The sequence below is a fragment of the Bufo gargarizans genome, chromosome 7 (assembly GCF_014858855.1).
Source record: "Bufo gargarizans isolate SCDJY-AF-19 chromosome 7, ASM1485885v1, whole genome shotgun sequence".
Lineage (NCBI taxonomy): Eukaryota > Metazoa > Chordata > Amphibia > Anura > Bufonidae > Bufo > Bufo gargarizans.
Window position 1 is genome coordinate 113,917,196 of NC_058086.1, and position 20,033 is coordinate 113,937,228.

The window sequence follows — 20,033 nt, forward strand, 5'->3', positions numbered from 1 at the left end:
CCTGTGGACAGAGGCCTGAAGGCTCTGTGTGGTCCAAGCCAGGAGGGCTGAGAAACCACTATTCCCCAAGAGACACTGGACTGGAGACAGTGGGCTGTGGGACATTGGCTGAGAAAGCCGCAGGTGTTCACAGGGTGTGAACAGGGACTTAGGTGAGTCAGGAATATTATGTTTAGTTAGAGCCTGGATGGGAGTGTGTTTATTATTTTTGTCATTTTGCTTGTGTATCACAATAAATGCACCGTTTGGACCTGAAACCTGGTGTCCTGAAGTCGTATCGGTGTGACTGACCCCCGGAGAAGAGCAAACACCTCACATTACCTACTCGCCATCGACAGCGCAGCGGTGGGCAGGGGTAATTACAAGCTGTCCCATTCACTTCTATGGGATGGCTCTGTAGTATACACATGAATAGGAACGAGCTGTCCCATAGAAGTGAATGAGACGGATTGTAATTACACCCGCTCACCGCTGCGCTGTCGACGGCTAGAAGGTAAACAATGAAAGGAAAGGCAGTCCTGGCACGGAGTGCAGCGTTCTCTTCAACCAGCTGATCGGCGGAGGTGATGGGTGTCAGACCCCCACAGATCTGATATTGATGACCTTTCTGAGGACAAGGTCATCAATATTAAAATCCCGGAAATAACCCCTTTTAAAGTAAGCACTTTACAATCCTGACAATGTCTGCACTACTTACAAAACAATAACAATACAGCTTTATATAGAAAGTTATTCTCAAAAGCCTAAACCATATTGGGACCATTACACGTAACAAAAAACAGACACAAAATAAGAAACTGAAGGAAGGTCACTGAACACGTTTCTACTTATCCAGAACGGACTTTTCATTTTGAATAAGAATAAAGCGGATCTGAAATAGACTTGTAGAAAACAATTCCACATTAAACTCAAAGTTTACATTTAGACGTAAATTGTATCTGGACAAAGTCTGACAGCTGCATTATGCAATGCTAATGCTTACATCAGGCCGATTTGACATATCACGCATAAGCCAGTTACAGTCTGGATACCTTTCTAATTAATGCACGCTCTCCACAGGATGTGGGCTTACAGCCCATGTATGTGCAGAGCAAATTCATTATTAGTCAGCAACTTTCCCTTCTTACAACATTTGCAGTGTCGATTTTATAAAAATCTAAAAATAGAAGAGGAAGACGTAAGGCATTCAGCATGATGATTTTAAAGGGGATATCCCACAAAAAATATTCTGCAGTTTTCAAGCCAGCACCTAGATTTGAATACTTTTGTAATTCCATGCAATTCAAAATGTAGTATAGCCACGGAATTATACAATAAAATCTGTTTGTATAGGGCCACTTGCTGTTTTGTTATTAATCTGTCCACCTCACTCAGGTGGACACACATGCTCAGTTCCATCCTTCAACTGCTTCCTGAGCTGTGACAGGTAGACAGCTGCAGCAGACCCCCCCCCCCCCCCCCCCACCTTGATCTAGCAGAAATGAATGGAGAGAGCTCTGGATCCATGTGAGATACACGGCTGGTTCTAGCTTTGTTAGAAATAGATTCTCATGTACTAGATCACGTATGATTTTCATTTTTTACATTAATCATGGGATAACTCATTTTAACCACTACTAGCAGCAGTCAAGTGTAATTATACTACGCCACAGCCCCACAGGAGACAACACGTGGTGTAAAGACAAGGAAGCGGTGCTCGCATGGAGCGCCACTTCCTTGTCAAACAGCTAATCGTTGGGGGTGCTGGGTGTTGGATCCTCACAGATCAGCTATTGATCACCCCTTTAAATGTGTTTATATAGTGGATGATACAGGGTCTTATATTAATGAGCCACCACTTCACACCACATACAATTGACAGCTGCATGATCACATAAAAATTAAGATAAAACATTATACAACACCTCTGTTGGTTCAGGCATACAAGCTACTAAGGATAAGGGTTAACTAACTGACTGGAGGGTGCCCGACTGCTGGGATCCCACACATCCCGAGAACAGGGGTCCCATGTTTCCGTCCTGATATTGCGGAAAGCCGAGCATGCGCCCCGCCGCTCCATTTAATTTCTGTGGGGCTGTTGGAAACATTCAAGTACAGCGCTCCTGTACTTGGATAGGGGATACCTTTAAGATCTTCAACAATAGGGGGTCCAGCACTACACTGTTTAAAAAATCCAACAAACTTTATTCCATACTGTTAAAAATGTTGTTGGCAGGACAGTTTATACGGCTGGCGGGTTTTGGGTCCCACCAACATTTTGAATTATATGGAATAAAGATTGTTGGGTTTTATCAACAGTGGGGTGCTGGACTTGCTATTGTTGAAGATACCTGTTGTGACTTGTCCAACAAGGTTACTGTGCTTCTGCTATGTAAGCTGTATGGCCAACAGAGCACGTACCATATTGGTTGGGCTGTTAACTTTTTATTTCTAAATTTAAATAGGAACTTTCACCGATCCTGACATTGTGAACTAAGAATACAGACATGGAGAGCGGCGCCCGGGGATCTCACTGCACTTACTATTATCCCTGGGCGCCGCTCCGTTCTCCTGCTATGCCCTCCGGTATCTCCGGTCACAAAGTTATGGTAGGCGGAGTCTGCCCTTGTTCTTCTGTAGCGCTGGCCAATCGCATTGCAGAGCTCACAGCCTGGGAGAAAATAACCTCCCAGGCTGTGAGCTCTGCGCTGCGATTGGCTAGCGCTACAGCAGAACAAGGGCAGACTCCGCCTACCATAACTTAGTGACTGAAATCTCCGCCTACTAAAATTTCATGTTATAAAATTTGTTCACGCTTCGTTTGGTGGTAAAAGCAGAATTGCGTTATGGATTCTGTTACCTTAAAAGAAGTGTAAGAAAAGGAGTTGGAAACTAAGGTTGGATATAATTTCCTTGTGTGTTGTTGGCTTAATTCTAGGTAGTCCTTCTACTACAGCAAATTATCATATTTACTGTTTTACTTTTTTACTGTTGTAATCCCCATTTAGTATGTGTTGCACAATTGACAACGCAGTCCAGTGCACATCTTGCATGATGTATGCAATCCTGGAACTGCAGTTCCAGGGTGTATATCTTTGTTCAAGATGTGAGCAAATTACCTGTTTGGAATCGCAAATCGAGTCTCTAAACGGGCAAGTTGCAACATTGCAATTTGCAAAAGAGTTTGCTTGTCACCGAGCAAGCACTCTTTGGGGTAGATGAGGGGGAGGGGGACAGAGAGGAGGCTGAGGAAAGTGAGGTAGCTAGCTGGGTAACAGTTAGAAAGCGGGGTAGAGGGAAGAGTGCCAGGGAGGCTAGCCCTGATCTGACACACCACAACAAGTTTGCACGGTTGGAAGATGAAGAGGATGTCAGTCCAGGGACGGCAGTGCTGCAGCCGGACACTTCCTCTACCAGTCAGGGGAATGTCAGCTCCAGTAAGCAGGGAACCAGGAGAGCAGGGCTGGCCAGACAGGTGCTGGTAGTGGGAGACTCCATTATTAGGGGAACAGATAGGCCATCTGTCACAAAGACTGCGATCGCCGAACAGTGTGCTGTCTTCCTGGCGCTAGAAATCGACACATCGCGGATCGGGTTGACAGATTACTGGGAGGGGCTGGAGAAGATCCAGAGGTCATGGTATATATTGGAACCAATGACAAAGTTAGAGGTAGGTGGAGAGTCCTTAAAAATGATTTCAGGGATTTAGGTCAAAAGCTTAGGGCAAGGACCTCAAAGGTAGTATTTTCCAAAATACTACCTGTACCATCGGCCACACAAGAAAGGCAGTGGGAGATTAGGGAGAATAACAAGTGGCTCAAGAACTGGTGTAGGAAGGAGGGGTTTGGGTTCCTGGAGAACTGGGCCGACTTCTCTATCGGCTACAGGCTCTATCGTAGGGACGGGCTGCACCTCAATGGGGAAGGGGCAGCTGTGTTGGGGGGAGAAGATGGCTAGAAGGTTGGAGGAGTGTTTAAACTAGGGACTGGGGGGGAGGGAAATCACACTATAGGAGGGGAAGATAGTGCCGATAGAGACCGGGGGCAAGGTAGTGGGACTGGGGGAGGAATGGAAGGAGGGACTAGAACAGTTCAGAAGGAAAGGTGTAGGGTAAAAAATATACATAAACCTCTCAAATGTATGTATACTAATGTCAGAAGCCTGACTAATAAAACTGGGGAGCTGGAAAATAGTGATGTGTGAGAAGAACTATGACATAGTGGGAATAACTGAGACATGGCTGGATGATAGCTATGACTGGGCAGTTAATGTACAAGGTTACAGTCTGTTTAGAAAGGATCGTCAAAACCGGAGAGGGTGAGGGGTATGCCTTTATGTAAAGTCCTTTCTAAAGCCCACAGATATAAGTGAGGGACATGAACATGTGGAGTCACTGTGGGTAGAGATACATGGAGCTAAAAACTATAATAAATTACTAATAGGAGTTTACTATAAACCACCTAATATACCAGAGTCCACAGAAAATCTACTGCTAAACGAGATAGAAGAGGCGGCGAATCATAATGAGGTGGTTATTATGGGGGGACTTCATCTACCCAGATATAGACTGGGAAACTGAAACTTGTATATCTCATAAAGGAAACAGGATCTTGGCAATAACCAAAGACAATTACCTCTCCCAACTGGTTCAGGACCCGACTAGAGGGACGGAGATACTGGACTTAGTATTAACCAATAGGCCTGACAGAACAACAGACGTGCAGGTTGGGGGACACCTGGGAAATAGTGACCATAAAGTAATAAGCTTCCAATTATCATTCAAAAGAGCGTTTCTACAGGGAGGAACAAAAATACCAAACTTCAAAAAAGCTAAATTTAGCCAACTAAGAGAGGCCATAGACCTAACTAACTGGGACAAAGTCCTTAAAAATAAAAATACAGCCAAAAAATGTTATAATTATATTTAAAGGATATCTTTAAAAACATCCTAAAATCTGATTGTGAAAGGTACATACCGTATGGGAATAAAAGGTTAAGGAACAAAAAGAAACCAATGTGGATAAATAGAACTGTAAAGAAAGCAATAAATGACATAAAGAAAGCATATAAATCACTAAAACAGGAGGGTAGCACGGAAGCACTGAAAAACTATAAGGAAAAAAATAGAACATGTAAAAAACAAATAAAAGCGGCCAAACTAGAGACCGAGAGATTAATTGCCAAAGAGAGTAAAACTAACCCTAAAATGTTCTTCAATTATATAAATGTTAAAAAGTATAAATCTGAAGGTGTTGGCCCTTTAAAGAGTAATGAGGGGGAAGTCGCAGAGAGCGACGAGGAGAAAGCAAAGCTGTTAAATATTTTTTTCTCTAATGTATTCACTGAGGAAAATAAACTGTCAGATGACATGCAGAATGTAAAAATAAATTCCCCATTAAAAGTGTCTGACCCAGGAAGAAGTACATAGGCGACTTAAAAATATTAAAATAGTCAAATCGCCAGGACCGGATGGCATACACCCCCGTATTCAAAGGGAATTAGATAATGTCATAGCCAGACCCTTATTTCTGATATTTGCGGACTCTATACTGACAGGGAATATCCCACAGGATTGGCGCATGGCAAATGTGGTGCCAATATTCAAAAAGGGTCCAAAAACAGAGCCTGGAAACTATAGGCCGGTAAGTTTAACATTCGTTGTGGGTAAACTGTTTGAAGGTTTTCTGAGAGATGCTATCTTAAAGTATCTCAACGGAAATAAGCAAATAACGCCATATCAGCATGGCTTCGTGAGGGATCGGTCATGTCAGACTAATTTAATCAGTTTCTATGAGGAGGTAAGTTCTAGACTTGACAGCGGTGAATCAATGGATGTCGTATATCTGGACTTCTCCAAAGCATTTGACACTGTACCACATAAAAGGTTAGTATATCAAATGAGAATGCTCGAACTGGGAGAAAACGTCTGTAAGTGGGTAAGTAACTGGCTCAGTGATAGAAAACAGAGGGTGGTTATTAATGGTAAATACTCAGATTGGGTCACTGTCACTAGTGGGGTACCTCAGGGGTCAGTATTGGGCCCTATTCTCTTCAATATATTTATTAATGATCTTGTAGAAGGCTTGCATAGTAAAATATCAATTTTCGCAGATGACACTAAACTGTGTAAAGTAATTTACACTGATGAGGACAGTATACTACTACAGAGGGATCTGGATAGATTGGAGGCTTGGGCAGAGAAGTGGCAGATGAGGTTTAACACTGACAAATGTAAAGTTATGCACATGGGAAGGAATAATGCAAGTCACCCGTCCATAGTAAATGGTAAAACACTCGGTAACACTGACATGGAAAAGGATCTAAGAATTTTAATAAACAGCAAACTAAGCTGCAAAAACCAGTGTCAGGCAGCTGCTGCCAAGGCCAATAAGATAATGGGTTGCATCAGAAGGGGCATAGATGCCCGTGATAAGAACATAGTCCTACCACTTTACAAATCGCTAGTCAGACCACACATGGAGTACTGTGTACAGTTCTGGGCTCCTGTAAACAAGGCAGACATAGCAGAGCTGGAGAAGGTCCAGAGGAGAGCAACTAAAGTAATAACTGGAATGGTGGACTACAGTACCCTGAAAGATTATCAAAATTAGGGTTATTCACTTTAGAAAAAAGACGACTGAGGGGAGATCTAATTACTATGTATAAATATATCAGGGGTCAGTAGAGAGATCTTTCCCATCATCTATTTATCCCCGGGACTGTGACGAGGGGACATCCTCTGCGACTGGAGGAAAGAAGGTTTGGACACAAACATAGAAGAGGATTCTTTATGGTAAGAGCAGTGAGACTATGGAACTCTCTGCCTGAGGAGGTGGTGATGGTGAGTACAATAAAAGAGTTCAAGAGGGGCCTGGATGTATTTCAGGAGTGTAATAATATTACAGGCTATAGCTACTAGAGAGGGATAGTTGATCCAGGGAGTTATTCTGATTGCCTGATTGGAGTCGGGAAGGAATTCTTTATTTCCCTAAAGTGGGGAAAATTGGCTTCTACCTCACAGTTTTTTTTTTTTGCCTTCCTCTGGATCAACTTGCAGGATAACAGGCCGAACTGGATGGACAAATGTCTTTTTTTGGGCTTATGTACTATGTTACCATAACGCAATTCTATGACGGAATGCCTTTATAGGCATTCCGTTATTCATTTCGACATAATAGAAGTCTATGGGCTGCATAACTGATCTGTCCCGTTTCCGTTATGCAGGAGAGGACTCCCCTGCATAACGGAAATGGGACGGTTCAGTTATGCAGCCCATAGACTTCTATTATGACGGAATGAATAACGGAATGCCTCTAAAGGCATTCCGTCATAGAATTAGCACTTAGTACCTTATTTCAGCAATAGATGTTTTCTATCTTCTGAAAATCCATTTTATTTGGTATGCAAATTAGCCAGTAAGGTGCCCAGAGGGGAGTCACTCTTGCAGGAAGGAGCCCAGGCACGCCTCCTGCTAGTGCCCAAGCACGCCCACATGCTGGGAGCAGGGAAAAGGGGGGCAGAGTTATGGCTTGAATGTGATGTAGGAGGGGTGGGTGGACACATTGTGGCAGGAGGCGTGCCTGGGCTCCTTCCTGCAAGAATGACGCCCCTCTGGGCGCCTTACTGGCTCATTGCATACCAAATAAACTGGATTTTCAGAGGATAAAAAACATCTATTGCTGGAACAAAAGCACATCTGGAAATAAGGTACTAAGTGCTATTAGGCCATGGCTTTACTTCAATAGCGATTATCCTGGTGACAGATTTCCTTTAAAGCTGACCTACAGCAGTGGAGGCAGTAACAACAACGCCAGTATGCCATCCATGAAATGGGGTAACGCGGCAACGCAGAATACAGTAGTACTTAATAGGGGTAACAAAGAACAAACCTAGCATGATAGTCAACAACCTGCCCATGGAGAAGGGGGTGTGGTTGTCTGGTGCATAACAGGACTCAAAAGTCTTGTTAAATAGTGTGTCAAGCAGTAAGTAAAAATCATGCCTAGTACAGGGGCAATCAGAAGACTTGGTGCACTCAGAGGGCCTGCACCAGGTGTCAGATCTGAACAGGCCGGCCATATACTGGATCTAACAATTGCAACTGTACTCCGCCCAAGAAGGGGGGAACATATGGTTACCAGTTACATACTACCACCAGGATGGTTTGTCGGATACAGCTCCTTGAGATAGTACAAGTACACAGCCGAGGACGACGGTAATGGGGTGCCAGATGCATGCTAGAATCAGAACAGAGTGATAAATACAGCGTCTGGGGATGGTACCATCACTCCGCATGAAGAGGGGCCACATGATTGCCTAGCACATTAGAGCCAGGAAAGGGCAATGCAGGAGTCGTATGGGCCACAGATTGTACCAATAGGGCACAGCATGTGGAGATACTACAAATACTCCGCCTGAGAATAGGAGTAATCTGGCTGCATGATGCACACCATAATGGGAGTGGAGACATGGCTACAGCATCTGGAACTGGTATAGGTACTCCGCTTGATAAAGGAGTAGTATGACTGCATGATGCACACTAAAATCAGACAGGTGTAATGGCTACAGCATTTGGAGATGGTACAGGTACTCCATCTCTGCATGGTGCACACTAGAACCAGACTGGTGCAATGGCTACAGCATCTGAACTTTGCCTGATAAGGGAGAAATATGGCTGCATGGTGAACATTAGAACCAGACAGGTGTAATGGCTACAGCCTCTGGAGATGGTAAAAGTACTCCACCCAATAATGGAGTAATGTGGCTACATGGTGCACACTAGTACCAGACAAGTGAAATGGCTATAGCGACAGAAGATGGTACGGGTACTCCACCCAATAATGGAGTAATATAGTGCATGGAGCGCGTTATAACCAGACAGGAGAAATGGCTATAGCATCTGAAGATGTGTACAGGTACTCCGCTTGATAAGGGAGTAATATGGTTGCATGGTGCACCCAAGCACCGGGATGGTGTATTGGCTACAGCGTCTGGAGAAGTAATATGGTCGCCTGGAACACTCTCCGACTAGGACGGTGTGTTGAATATAGCCCCTGGTAATAGTGAAATTACTCCAGCTGAAAAGGAGATACATTGGAACCAGGAAAGTCTGCCGAAAACAGCATTTGGCAGTGGTACAATTACCCCCCTGTGAAGGGGAAGGCGTACGTACCTGGGATACCACATAGGTGTGCCGACGGGCTAAATATGGTGGCGGATAAAGCACCACCTACTGGAGAGACGGCAAGCTGTCTGACTTACCTGTGTGAATAATTACCTGTGCAACCAGGGGAGTGCCATCTGAAAATCCACTAAAGGGGATACCAACCCTGGAGAGGAGAGGTTCCTCAGTGGACATTTGTCTTTGACCACCCAGAGAGATTCTGTATGGTGGAAGACGGCGGCTCTATTCCGAGTCAGACTCGGTGCAGAGGAGTCCCCTGATGAGGCAGGTCCCTCAGTGCTAGTCCTGTCCTGGGAGGAAACCAGGATGTAGGGCGTGAGCGGGACCTATGAGGGGAGACCCTAGGCCACTATTGGACTCTGCCCCCTGATATTGATCAAGGCAGGAAGCAAAGGACTCCCGGGGGGGGGAGCATGAGGGCAGGGATTTCTGTCCTGGAAGTGACCCGAGGATACAGGACCTGAGGAGCAGGACCTGGTTAAGACAACCCTAGGTCGATTACGGGACCTGGTGTCTGAGTGTTAGCGTACCCCATTAGCAGAGGAGTCCCTGGGGGGGGCAGAGGCGGACGCATTTGAACAGGCAAGCGGTCCAATAACTCCACCATGGATTGGGAGGGTAGGGCTAAATTCCCTAGGCCTGGGACAGAGAAGGGACCCATTCAGGAGGGGCCTACGCAGAAGGGGGGGGGGGGGAGCAGGGAGTCCTGAGGGAGTGCACTATGCACAAACAGGGTCAGGCTGACCGCATGGTGACTTTCTACAGCAACGGGGGCACGAAAAATAAGTGGCGACCCCGAGGGTGGGCTGGGAATGGGGGACTTCTCAGCACTGCCAGCCTGGAAGCCAGGAAAAGAAAAAAGACAGTCAGCCGGAGGCTGTCCTACCGGACCCCAGGTTCTTTTTTGGATCTGAAAGGATCACTTCTGATGAAAATAACGGCTTTCCAAAGGAAATCCTTTTTTCTTATCAGAGGCCATTTCTAGGATATCATCTAACCCTGAGTCAAACAATCTATCTCCCTCACAGGGTATTGCACACAGGCGGCTTTTTGAACTCGCGTCACCCGACAATGACCGAATTCAGATCGCTCTACGAGCCGCATTAGACAGAGCAGCTGACCTGGCGGAAAATTTGACTAAGGCTACTTTCACACCTGTGTTTAGGTGCGGATCGGTCTGGTATCTGCACAGATGGATCCGCACCTATAATGCAAACGCTTGCATCCGTTCAGAACGGATCCGTTTGCATTACCATGTTTTGTTCATGATAATGCAAACGGATCCGTTTTGACTTACATTGAAAGTCAATGGGAGGCGGATCTGTCCCCATTGACTTACATTGTAAGTTAGGACGGATCCGTTTGGCTCAGTTTCGTCAGACGGACATCCCAACGCTGCAAGCAGCGTTTTGGTGTCCGCCTCCAGAGCGGAATGGAGGCTGAACGGAGGCAAACTGATGCATTCTAAACGGATCCTTATCCATTCAGAATGCATTGGGGCTGAACTGATCCGTTTTGGGCCGCTTGTGAGAACCTTGAAACGGATCTCACAGACGGACCCAGAAACGGCAGTGTGAAAGTAGCCTAAGTCAGCCGACGTGTTGGCTAAGATTTCTTCCCTTGGCGTACCTGCAGCTAAGTGGTCCTCTAACTGATTAAGCAAGACAGACAGTGTTCTGGCTGTACAGGTAGAAGCAATACTACGACACAGCATAGCCGCATTTGTCTCCCAAACTATCCAATTTCTTGTCCATCGGATCTTGAAAGAGCCCCATATCTTCGAACAGGGGGGAGAGGTTTTTTTTTTGTTCGTTTTTTTAATGCGGGCAACTGGGGCATCAACCTTTGGCGTCTTGTCCCACAGATTAGAATCAGTCTCTGCAAAAGGATATTTTATATTAAAGGAGTTTGTTACAGCTGTTCTCCTTTCAGGATCTCTTCACTCTATGGATATCAGAGACTTAATGTTATTATGGATGGGGATGACCCTTCTCCTTCTTTCTCCCAGACCCTGGAACATCTGATCCTGAATAGAGTGGGCTTCCTTTACATCTTCAATATCCATGGTGGCTCTAATGGTCTTTAGAAGACCGTCTGTTTCTTCCGGGAGAAAAAAAAAGTGTACCCGAGCCGTCATCTGAGGAAGCAGAGTCTGGATCAGATAATAAATCTCCCTCATCCAGAGCAAATGGCACCTCAGAAGTATGGGATCTCAGACGTGGATGGAAGTAGGGATTGTGGTGCAATTCTTAAGTCCACTGCCGCATTAACTTCCTCCTTAAGGCTTTTTTAGATCTAGAGGAAAAGGATGCAGATGGCGTACTTTCTGCATCCTGAATCTCCACTGGCTGGTTTAGGCGGAATGGTCTAAGATTTAGTGCTCTAAGATTTAAATAAAAAAAGGGCTATAGGGCCATGAATATTTAAAAGGCCACCACCTTCACCAGGGTGGAATTTCACTGCCACCAATAATACCCAAGGAGCTGTGCAGACTAAAAGACACAGAAATGATAGAATAAATAAGTCCCCCAGGGGAGGAGGGCTGAGGGCAGAGGCAGCAGGATTTCCAGGCTTTCTTGCGGCGTCAGTATCCATGGGGGCAAGCATGACTGCAGGCGGTGAGCAAACGCTTGTTCAGGCGGCTTAACACAAGATTCTCTTGCCCAAGGAGAATCTCGCCTGGTGACGTCACGGGTCAGGATCCCGCGCAATTTCCTCTTACCTGGGAGTATTGCGAGCCCGGGGAGGCCTGCACGCAGGGCTTACTCCGAGGAACGGGTAAGGGAGGCAGCCCGTCCCCGGGGTACCCGTTCCCTGCACCAGCCCTCTCACCTAATGTGGGGAAGAAGCAAGGCTGGGCGAAATAAACATACATTCCTGGCACTGCAGGAGAGGCTCCCACGCATCCCAAGGACAGGAAACAATGAAGGAATAGGTAAGGGGAGGAGGCCTTTTAAATCATATGCTCCTGCATTGTTTCCGGTCCTGGGGGCGGGGACACCACCCTGTAAGTGCTGTTGTGGAGGCGTTGGGAAAAATAAGCCCTCTATAGCTATGTGAACGGAAAAATAAAAAAGTTATGGCTATTGGAACGTGGGGAGGAAAAATCCTAAATGGAAAAATGGAAAAAGGCCAAGTCTTTAAGGGGTTCAGTATGTGTGAAAGATCAAGAATGCACAACCTACGGCCCCCTCCAGCTGTTGCAAACCTACAACTCCCAATATGCATTGATAGCTGTAGGCTGTCTGGGCATGATGAGAGTTTTAGTTTTGCAACAGCTGGTGGGCCACAGGTTGGGCATCCCTGCTTTGGATGAAAAAGTAGCTGTTCTATGATAGCTGCACCATCAAAGTCCTCCATGTCCACCACTTTAACCCAATAGACTAGTAAGGTTGACCAGTTATAATGATTGGAGTAAATTTCTTACTGGGAGTTTCGTAATCATAATAAATTTAATAGATTATGGTTGCCATGGTCCATGTTCAGAGGTTCTGTGTCTGGGTTAACAAAGTAGCGATATAGCAGTGTCGCACCCACAGATGAGGTGGACACCACTTCATCCTTCCAATAGTGTTATTCGGCTTTATTGACCTTATCTTATTATTCCTATTCTTTCAAATCAGCCCATTATACCTAACCCTCCCCTTCTCTCCCACTTCCCTTCCCATTTTATATTATTTTGGTTTCTTCAGTATACAATGAGATCTAACTTTCAGATGCTGCATAGGTCAGTAGGTTCTGTTTATATCCTGGATGCAACAATTATTGTAGTTTTCTATGTATTTGCAAGCACTATCTTTGGAGACATGATATATGTACTGAGCATTCGCCTATGTACTACTATGTAGTGTATGGTTAGATTGTATTCTATTGGTGGAATTTTAAAAGATAAAATAGCTTGGATACTGTTGCTTCATGTTGTTGCCAAACTCCTTGTAGACCTTGCAGTCAAACAATGAGGAGATATATTTAGTAAGAGTCAAACATTTAGATAAAAAACTGCCTTACATCAATGGATGTCTTTATATAGTATAGGACTGGTTATCATGTGTCTCTAAATGTGAAAAGAAATTGCATAGATCCATCCAAGACTAAAAATCTGCATTATGTTTTGGGAAACTGCTATAAGATGAACAAAATACTACACTAACGTTGTTTTTGTTGTCACTGTACATACCATGTGTGTCCTGGTTATCGGTCTCCTCTACAAACGTTAGCGCTTTATAATGCACTTCCTGATCTAACATCTCAAGGAACCGATTTTTCAAGTCTTCCTCTGTCTCATCTCCAAAAACATAGTCACAGAGCATTACGTTTGCGCCAGGGATGGGAATAAATACACGCTGAGGAAGAGGAGAAGGTGTCTTCTCAGGCTCTATAGTGAACGAATTTTCAACAAAAAATAAATTTAAGAACATAATAAGAAACAAGATCGAACATTACACGATATTACTAAATAATGGTGGGGGATTATCGATACCAGTGTAGAAAAAGTACAGGAGCAGGCTAATCAGGACGCTACTTTCATTTTTTGAAGGACCTTTAGAGCAGCTCATCTACTTTTCCTTTGCACTGGTTTAAAAGGGTTTTCCAAGATTTTATAACTGATGACCTGATGTCCGACACCCAGGACCCCCACCAATCAGCTGCTTGAGAAGGCACCAGCGCTCCTGTGAGCGTCACGACCTTCTCTATGCTTACCAAGCACAGCAAAGTACAATGTATACTGGCTGTGCTTGGTATCATGCACAGCCCCATTGACTTCTATGGGGTTGAGCTGCTCCTAGGCCATGTGACCGATGAACGTGTCATCACTCTGCCAAGGAAAAGCTGAAAGAAGGTTGTGGTGCTACTGCGAGTGCTGCTGCCTTCTCAAACAGCTGATTGGTGGGGGTCCCAGGTGTCAGACCCCACCGATCAGATACTGATGACCTATCCAGCTCATCAGTTATAAAGTCTTGGAAAACCCATTTAAGTATATCAGTGCTAAACACTGCTGCTTACCTTGCTGGGATCCACTAAGGATGATATCCTCAAACAGAATTTCACAACGGTCTGATACGGTATTAAGAAGATCTCTTTTTATAGCCTATAAAATATAGGAAATACAGATTAAAAAAAGAGAGACACAATATATTGTCATCCCCTTTATTTTACTATTATATATATATATCTTATAATATATAGAATACATAAGAACTTCATGAACGTTACTATGTGTTGAAGTGGTTGGCCATTTCTAAAAATGGCAAGTATGCTCAATGCAAGCATACATGACTTCACACTGACCCACAGCTGCCCCAGTATTGGTGGTGTAAACATAAAGACTGGGCATCCTCCTTGTCTATAGGCTGCAAGATGGTGGCAGTTATGTGACTTCCTTGGGCTGTGCTTAGCTTAAAGTAGTTTGATGCATATGCTGAATGACAAGTGGACGCATCCAGTGCATGCGCAGGTACAGGAAGAATCCGTCAGATGCATCCACTTGGCTTTCAGAGCCTACAACAAACTACTGGAAGCAAGGAAAAGCTTACAGCCTATTGACGTGGAGGTTACCAATGTGTTTACACCGCCAATACTGGCGATGCCTTCATACAGCAGGTGAACAGTACAAAGTAAAGTATGCTCACATTGAAATATCAGTCTAAATTGGTCAACGCCCTTAAAGTGGTTTTCTTTACAAAATGCTGACAAACCAATCCCAATAATCGTGGAGGTTAGGAACCCCTTTAACTGTTATGTGTGATGCATCAGAGCAGTGGTTTTCTTTTATTTGGTTTTACTCGATTGCAGGCCAGATAGCCGCATGGAAGGGCTGGCAGGGAAGTTACAAGAAATTGGGAACAGATGCAATAGAGCAAAAAAAAAAAAAAAAAAAAAAAAAAAAACTATAGCTGCAGGGGTGGACCCTTTAACTTTTAATGACGGTTTTACTTTCAGTCAATATGGCAGCTGTGGAAAAGCTACACACGTAAACAGAACAGAACACAATAATGCTCCCACGTGATCCACCAGCAAAAATTAATGGTCTGAAATCTTCAGAATCATTTTGTGCCTTTGAATTTAAAATATCTCAAATAATTAGTACTGGCGGAGGCATGTGGTCTATACACATTGTATGGAGGAGATATACTATGACTGGATTAAGATGTGCCAAATTCAGCTATTTAAAAATGTATTATAGCTACTGAGTTATTCAATGAAATCTATCTGTATAGCGCCACCTGCTCTTTGCTCCATTTCTAATTTCTCTATCCCAGGCATGCTCAACCTGCGGCCCTCCAGCTGTTGCAAAACTACAACTCCCATCATTCCCGGACAGCTGACAGCTATCAGCCTATAGAAGGAGTAGTTTTACAACAGCTGGAGGGCCGCAGGTTGAGCATGCCTGCTCTATCCTGCTCACCGAGAAAGGACACGCCCCTTAAGCTGACAGCTTGAAATAAATCTAGCAGAACAATTGGAACAATGAATGGGAAGACCTCTGGATCCATGTGAGGTACAGGGCTTGTTCTAGCTTTATTAGGAAGAGGTTGTCGCATACTAGATCATGTATGTTTTTCATTATTTACATTATTCATAGGATAATTCCTTTAAGAGGCAGGCCTCTTAGTAAATTTGGCTCATATTTCAGCTTTCTGTGTGCCAGAAACAGTTGACCCAGCGTCATCCCATTAAGTCGCACTCCCTTTTCTCAGCAAGTTGTGGCGAATCAATGGATGTCGTATATCTGGACTTCTCCAAAGCATTTGACACTGTACCACATAAAAGGTTAGTATATAAAATGAGAATGCTCGAACTGGGAGAAAACGTCTGTATGTGGGTAAGTAACTGGCTCAATGATAGAAAACAGAGGGTGGTTATTAACGGTACACACTCAGATTGGGTCACTGTCACTAGTGGGGTACCTCAGGGGTCAGTATTGGGCCCTATCCTTTTCAATATGGTTATTGATGATCTTGTAGAAGGCTTGCACATAGGGCTGAAACGATTACTAGATTGAATCGAGTAAATCGACACAAAAAAAATCAAGATGCAAATTTTTGCATCGAGGATACATTTGTGTCATGTGACCACGGAGCGGAAATGGCTCCGTGGTCACCCGCTGGCCTGCACCATGCTGCACTGTCCGCTATGTGACGTCAGGATGACAGTGCAGTGCGCGGAAAAGAAGATGGACGAGCTGTGGAGCTACAGGAGAGATATTTCATTTCACTGGTGCTGGGGACATGGCTAGTAGGGGGGGATGGTGGCACTGGGGGGCAAGCTGGTGGCACTGGGAAGCAATTGATTACACTGGGTGGAATATGGTGGCACTAAGGGGGCAGCTGGTGGCCCTGAGGGGGCAGCCTGATGACATGGGGGGGGCTGATGAGTTTTTATAAAGAAAAACATTATTTTAATTAGTTTTTGTCATTAGAGTACTTCATTATTCGTTGGATTCATCTACAGAATACTCGATTACAAAAATAGTCGATAGCAACAGCCCTACTTGCACAGTGAAATATCAATTTTCGCAGATGACACTAAACTTTATAAAGTAATTAACACTGAAGAGGACAGTATACTACTACAGAGGGATCTGGATAGATTGGGGGCTTGGGCAGATAAGTGGCAGATGAGGTTTAACACTGACAAATGTAAAGTTATGCACATGGGAAGGAATAATGCAAGTCACCCGTACATACTAAATGGTAAAACACTGGGTAACACTGACATCGAAAAGGACTTAAGAATTTTAGAGAACAGCAAACTAAGCTGTAGAAACCAGTGTCAGGCAGCAGCTGCCATGTCCAATAAGTTAATGGGTTGCATCAAAATGGGCATAGATGCCCGTGATGAGAACATAGTCCTGCCACTTTACAAATCACTAGTCAGACCACACATGGAGTAATTTCTGGAGTGTAATAGAGAGATTTCTGGAGTGTAATAATATTACAGGATATAGCTACTACAGGGAGTGCAGAATTATTAGGCAAGTTGTATTTTTGAGGATTAATTTTATTATTGAACAACAACCATGTTCTCAATGAACCCCAAAAACTCATTAATATCAAAGCTGAATATTTTTGGAAGTAGTTTTTAGTTTGTTTTTAGTTTTAGCTATTTTAGGGGGATATCTGTGTGTGCAGGTGACTATTACTGTACATAATTATTAGGCAACTTAACAAAAAACAAATATATACCCATTTCAATTATTTATTTTTACCAGCGAAACCAATATAACATCTCAACATTCACAAATATACATTTCTGACATTCAAAAACAAAACAAAAACAAATCAGTGACCAATATAGCCACCTTTCTTTGCAAGGACACTCAAAAGCCTGCCATCCATGGATTCTGTCAGTGTTTTGATCTGTTCACCATCAACATTGCGTGCAGCAGCAACCACAGCCTCCCAGACACTGTTCAGAGAGGTGTACTGTTTTCCCTCCTTGTAAATCTCACATTTTATGATGGACCACAGGTTCTCAATGGGGTTCAGATCAGGTGAACAAGGAGGCCATGTCATTAGATTTTCTTCTTTTATACCCTTTCTTGCCAGCCACATTGTGGAGTACTTGGACGCGTGTGATGGAGCATTGTCCTGCATGAAAATCATGTTTTTTTTACCTTGCAGACTTCTTCCTGTACCACTGCTTGAAGACGGTGTCTTCCAGAAACTGGCAGTAGGACTGGGAGTTGAGCTTGACTCCATCCTCAACCCAAAAAGGCCCCACAAGCTCATCTTTGATGATACCAGCCCAAACCAGTACTCCACCTCCACCTTGCTGGCGTCTGAGTCGGACTGGAGCTCTCTGCCCTTTACCAATCCAGCCACGGGCCCATCCATCTGGCCCATCAAGACTCACTCTCATTTCATCAGTCCATAAAACCTTAGAAAAATCAGTCTTGAGATATTTCTTGGCCCAGTCTTGACGTTTCAGCTTGTGTGTCTTGTTCAGTGGTGGTCGTCTTTCAGCCTTTCTTACCTTGGCCATGTCTCTGAGTATTGCACACCTTGTGCTTTTGGGCACTCCAGTGATGTTGCAGCTCTGAAATATGGCCAAACTGGTGGCAAGTGGCATCTTGGCAGCTGCACGCTTGACTTTTCTCAGTTCATGGGCAGTTATTTTGCGCCTTGGTTTTTCCACACGCTTCTTGCGACCCTGTTGACTATTTTGAATGAAACGCTTGATTGTTCGATGATCACGCTTCAGAAGCTTTGCAATTTTAAGAGTGCTGCATCCCTCTGCAAGATATCTCACTATTTTTGACTTTTCTGAGCCTGTCAAGTCCTTCTTTTGACCCATTTTGCCAAAGGAAAGGAAGTTGCCTAATAATTATGCACACCTGATATAGGGTGTTGATGTCATTAGACCACACCCCTTCTCATTACAGAGATGCACATCACCTAATATGCTTAATTGGTAGTAGGCTTTCGAGCCTATACAGCTTGGAGTAAGACAACATGCATAAAGAGGATGATGTGGTCAAAATACTCATTTGCCTAATAATTCTGCACGTAGTGTAGAGAGGAATCCAGGGAGTTATTCTGATTGCCTGATTGGAATTCCCCCCCCCCCTAAAATGAGAAAAAAAATTGGCTTCTACATCACAGGGTTTTAAAAAAAAACTCCTCTGGATCAACTTGCAAGATAACAGGCTGAACTGGATGGACAGATTTCTTTTTTCAGCCTTATAAACTATGTTACTATGTTGTTGAGAAGTTCAAAAAGTTGCACATTATGGAGCAAATATAGTGTGCTTCATAATCTGCGACTTTTTTATGCCACTAGTATGGTAAAAACATTCTTCTCCCCCTATGTGGCCAGGGTAGTCATTAGTCATTTATAGCAATCTGTCACATTAGGCTGGGTTAGAAGGCTTCTTGCGCTACTTATTTAAAACATGCAAAGTTCAATTATTCACATACTTTTACTATGTTTTAAGAGTAACAGGGAGAATTACCTGCACAGCATCTTTTACTTTGGGTTTGTTGGTGCTAACATATCCTTTACATTTTACAATTCCCTGAATACTTAGAGAAGACTTACAGGCTCGGACAAGTGCTGTTGAACGATTAAAAGAATTCTGCAATGATGAAGACAAAAAAGTGTTACCCTATAACAGGAAAAACACAATGCAAAGTAAATCTTAAATCTATTTTTAAAAAGGCATCTGTCATTAGATGGTAACAATTTCTGTCATCTTAAGGGTCCATTCACACGTCCGCAAAATGGGATCGCATCCGTTCCGCAATTTTGCGGAACACTTGCTGACCCATTCATTTTCAATGGGGCCCGAATGTGCTATCTGCATCCGCAGTTCCGCAAAAAAATAGAACATGTCCTATTCTTGTCCGCAATTGTGGACAAGAAAAGGCATTTTCTATGAGAGTGCCGGCGATGTGCGATCCGCAAAATGCATAACACACATTGCCGGTGTCTGTGTTTTGCGGAGCCACAATTTGCGGATCCACAAAACACATATGGACATTTGACTGGACCCTCAAGAGCATCTGTTGACAGGCTTATACCTTTGGCAGCTGAAGGCATCTGTATTGGTCCCATGTTCATATGTGCCTGCATTGCTTATAAAAATGTTTTAATATACGTAAACGAGCCTCTAGGAGCAATCGGGGTGTTTCCGAGGATCCACTTTCTCTGCAACTGCAATGTCCTAGAGGCTCATTTGCATATATTAAAACATCATTTTTCTCAGCCATGCGGGCACATATGAACATGTGACCAACACAGATGCCTTCAGCTGTCAAGCGCACATGCAACAGGTCAGCCATCTTCATAAGCAAAAATCTGCCAACAGATGCCCTGTGTTTCACACTAGCGTTTTTGCTGGATCCGGCAGGGTTCAGCAAAAACGCTT

The 20,033-nt window shown here is 44.1% G+C and overlaps 1 protein-coding gene across 2 annotated transcripts in view; it reads right to left on the reverse strand.

The window, feature by feature from the left end:
• Positions 1 to 20,033, reverse strand: part of ODR4 (odr-4 GPCR localization factor homolog) — a 117,041-nt gene that overhangs the window by 23,075 nt on the left and 73,933 nt on the right. For both annotated transcript variants that reach the window (XM_044301046.1, XM_044301047.1), the window contains exons 10-12: positions 19,119 to 19,241; positions 14,168 to 14,252; positions 13,341 to 13,538 (exon numbers count right to left, since the gene is read on the reverse strand). In XM_044301046.1, the coding sequence (XP_044156981.1) occupies positions 13,341 to 13,538; positions 14,168 to 14,252; positions 19,119 to 19,241 (406 nt within the window). The remainder of the gene's footprint in view (positions 1 to 13,340; positions 13,539 to 14,167; positions 14,253 to 19,118; positions 19,242 to 20,033) is intronic.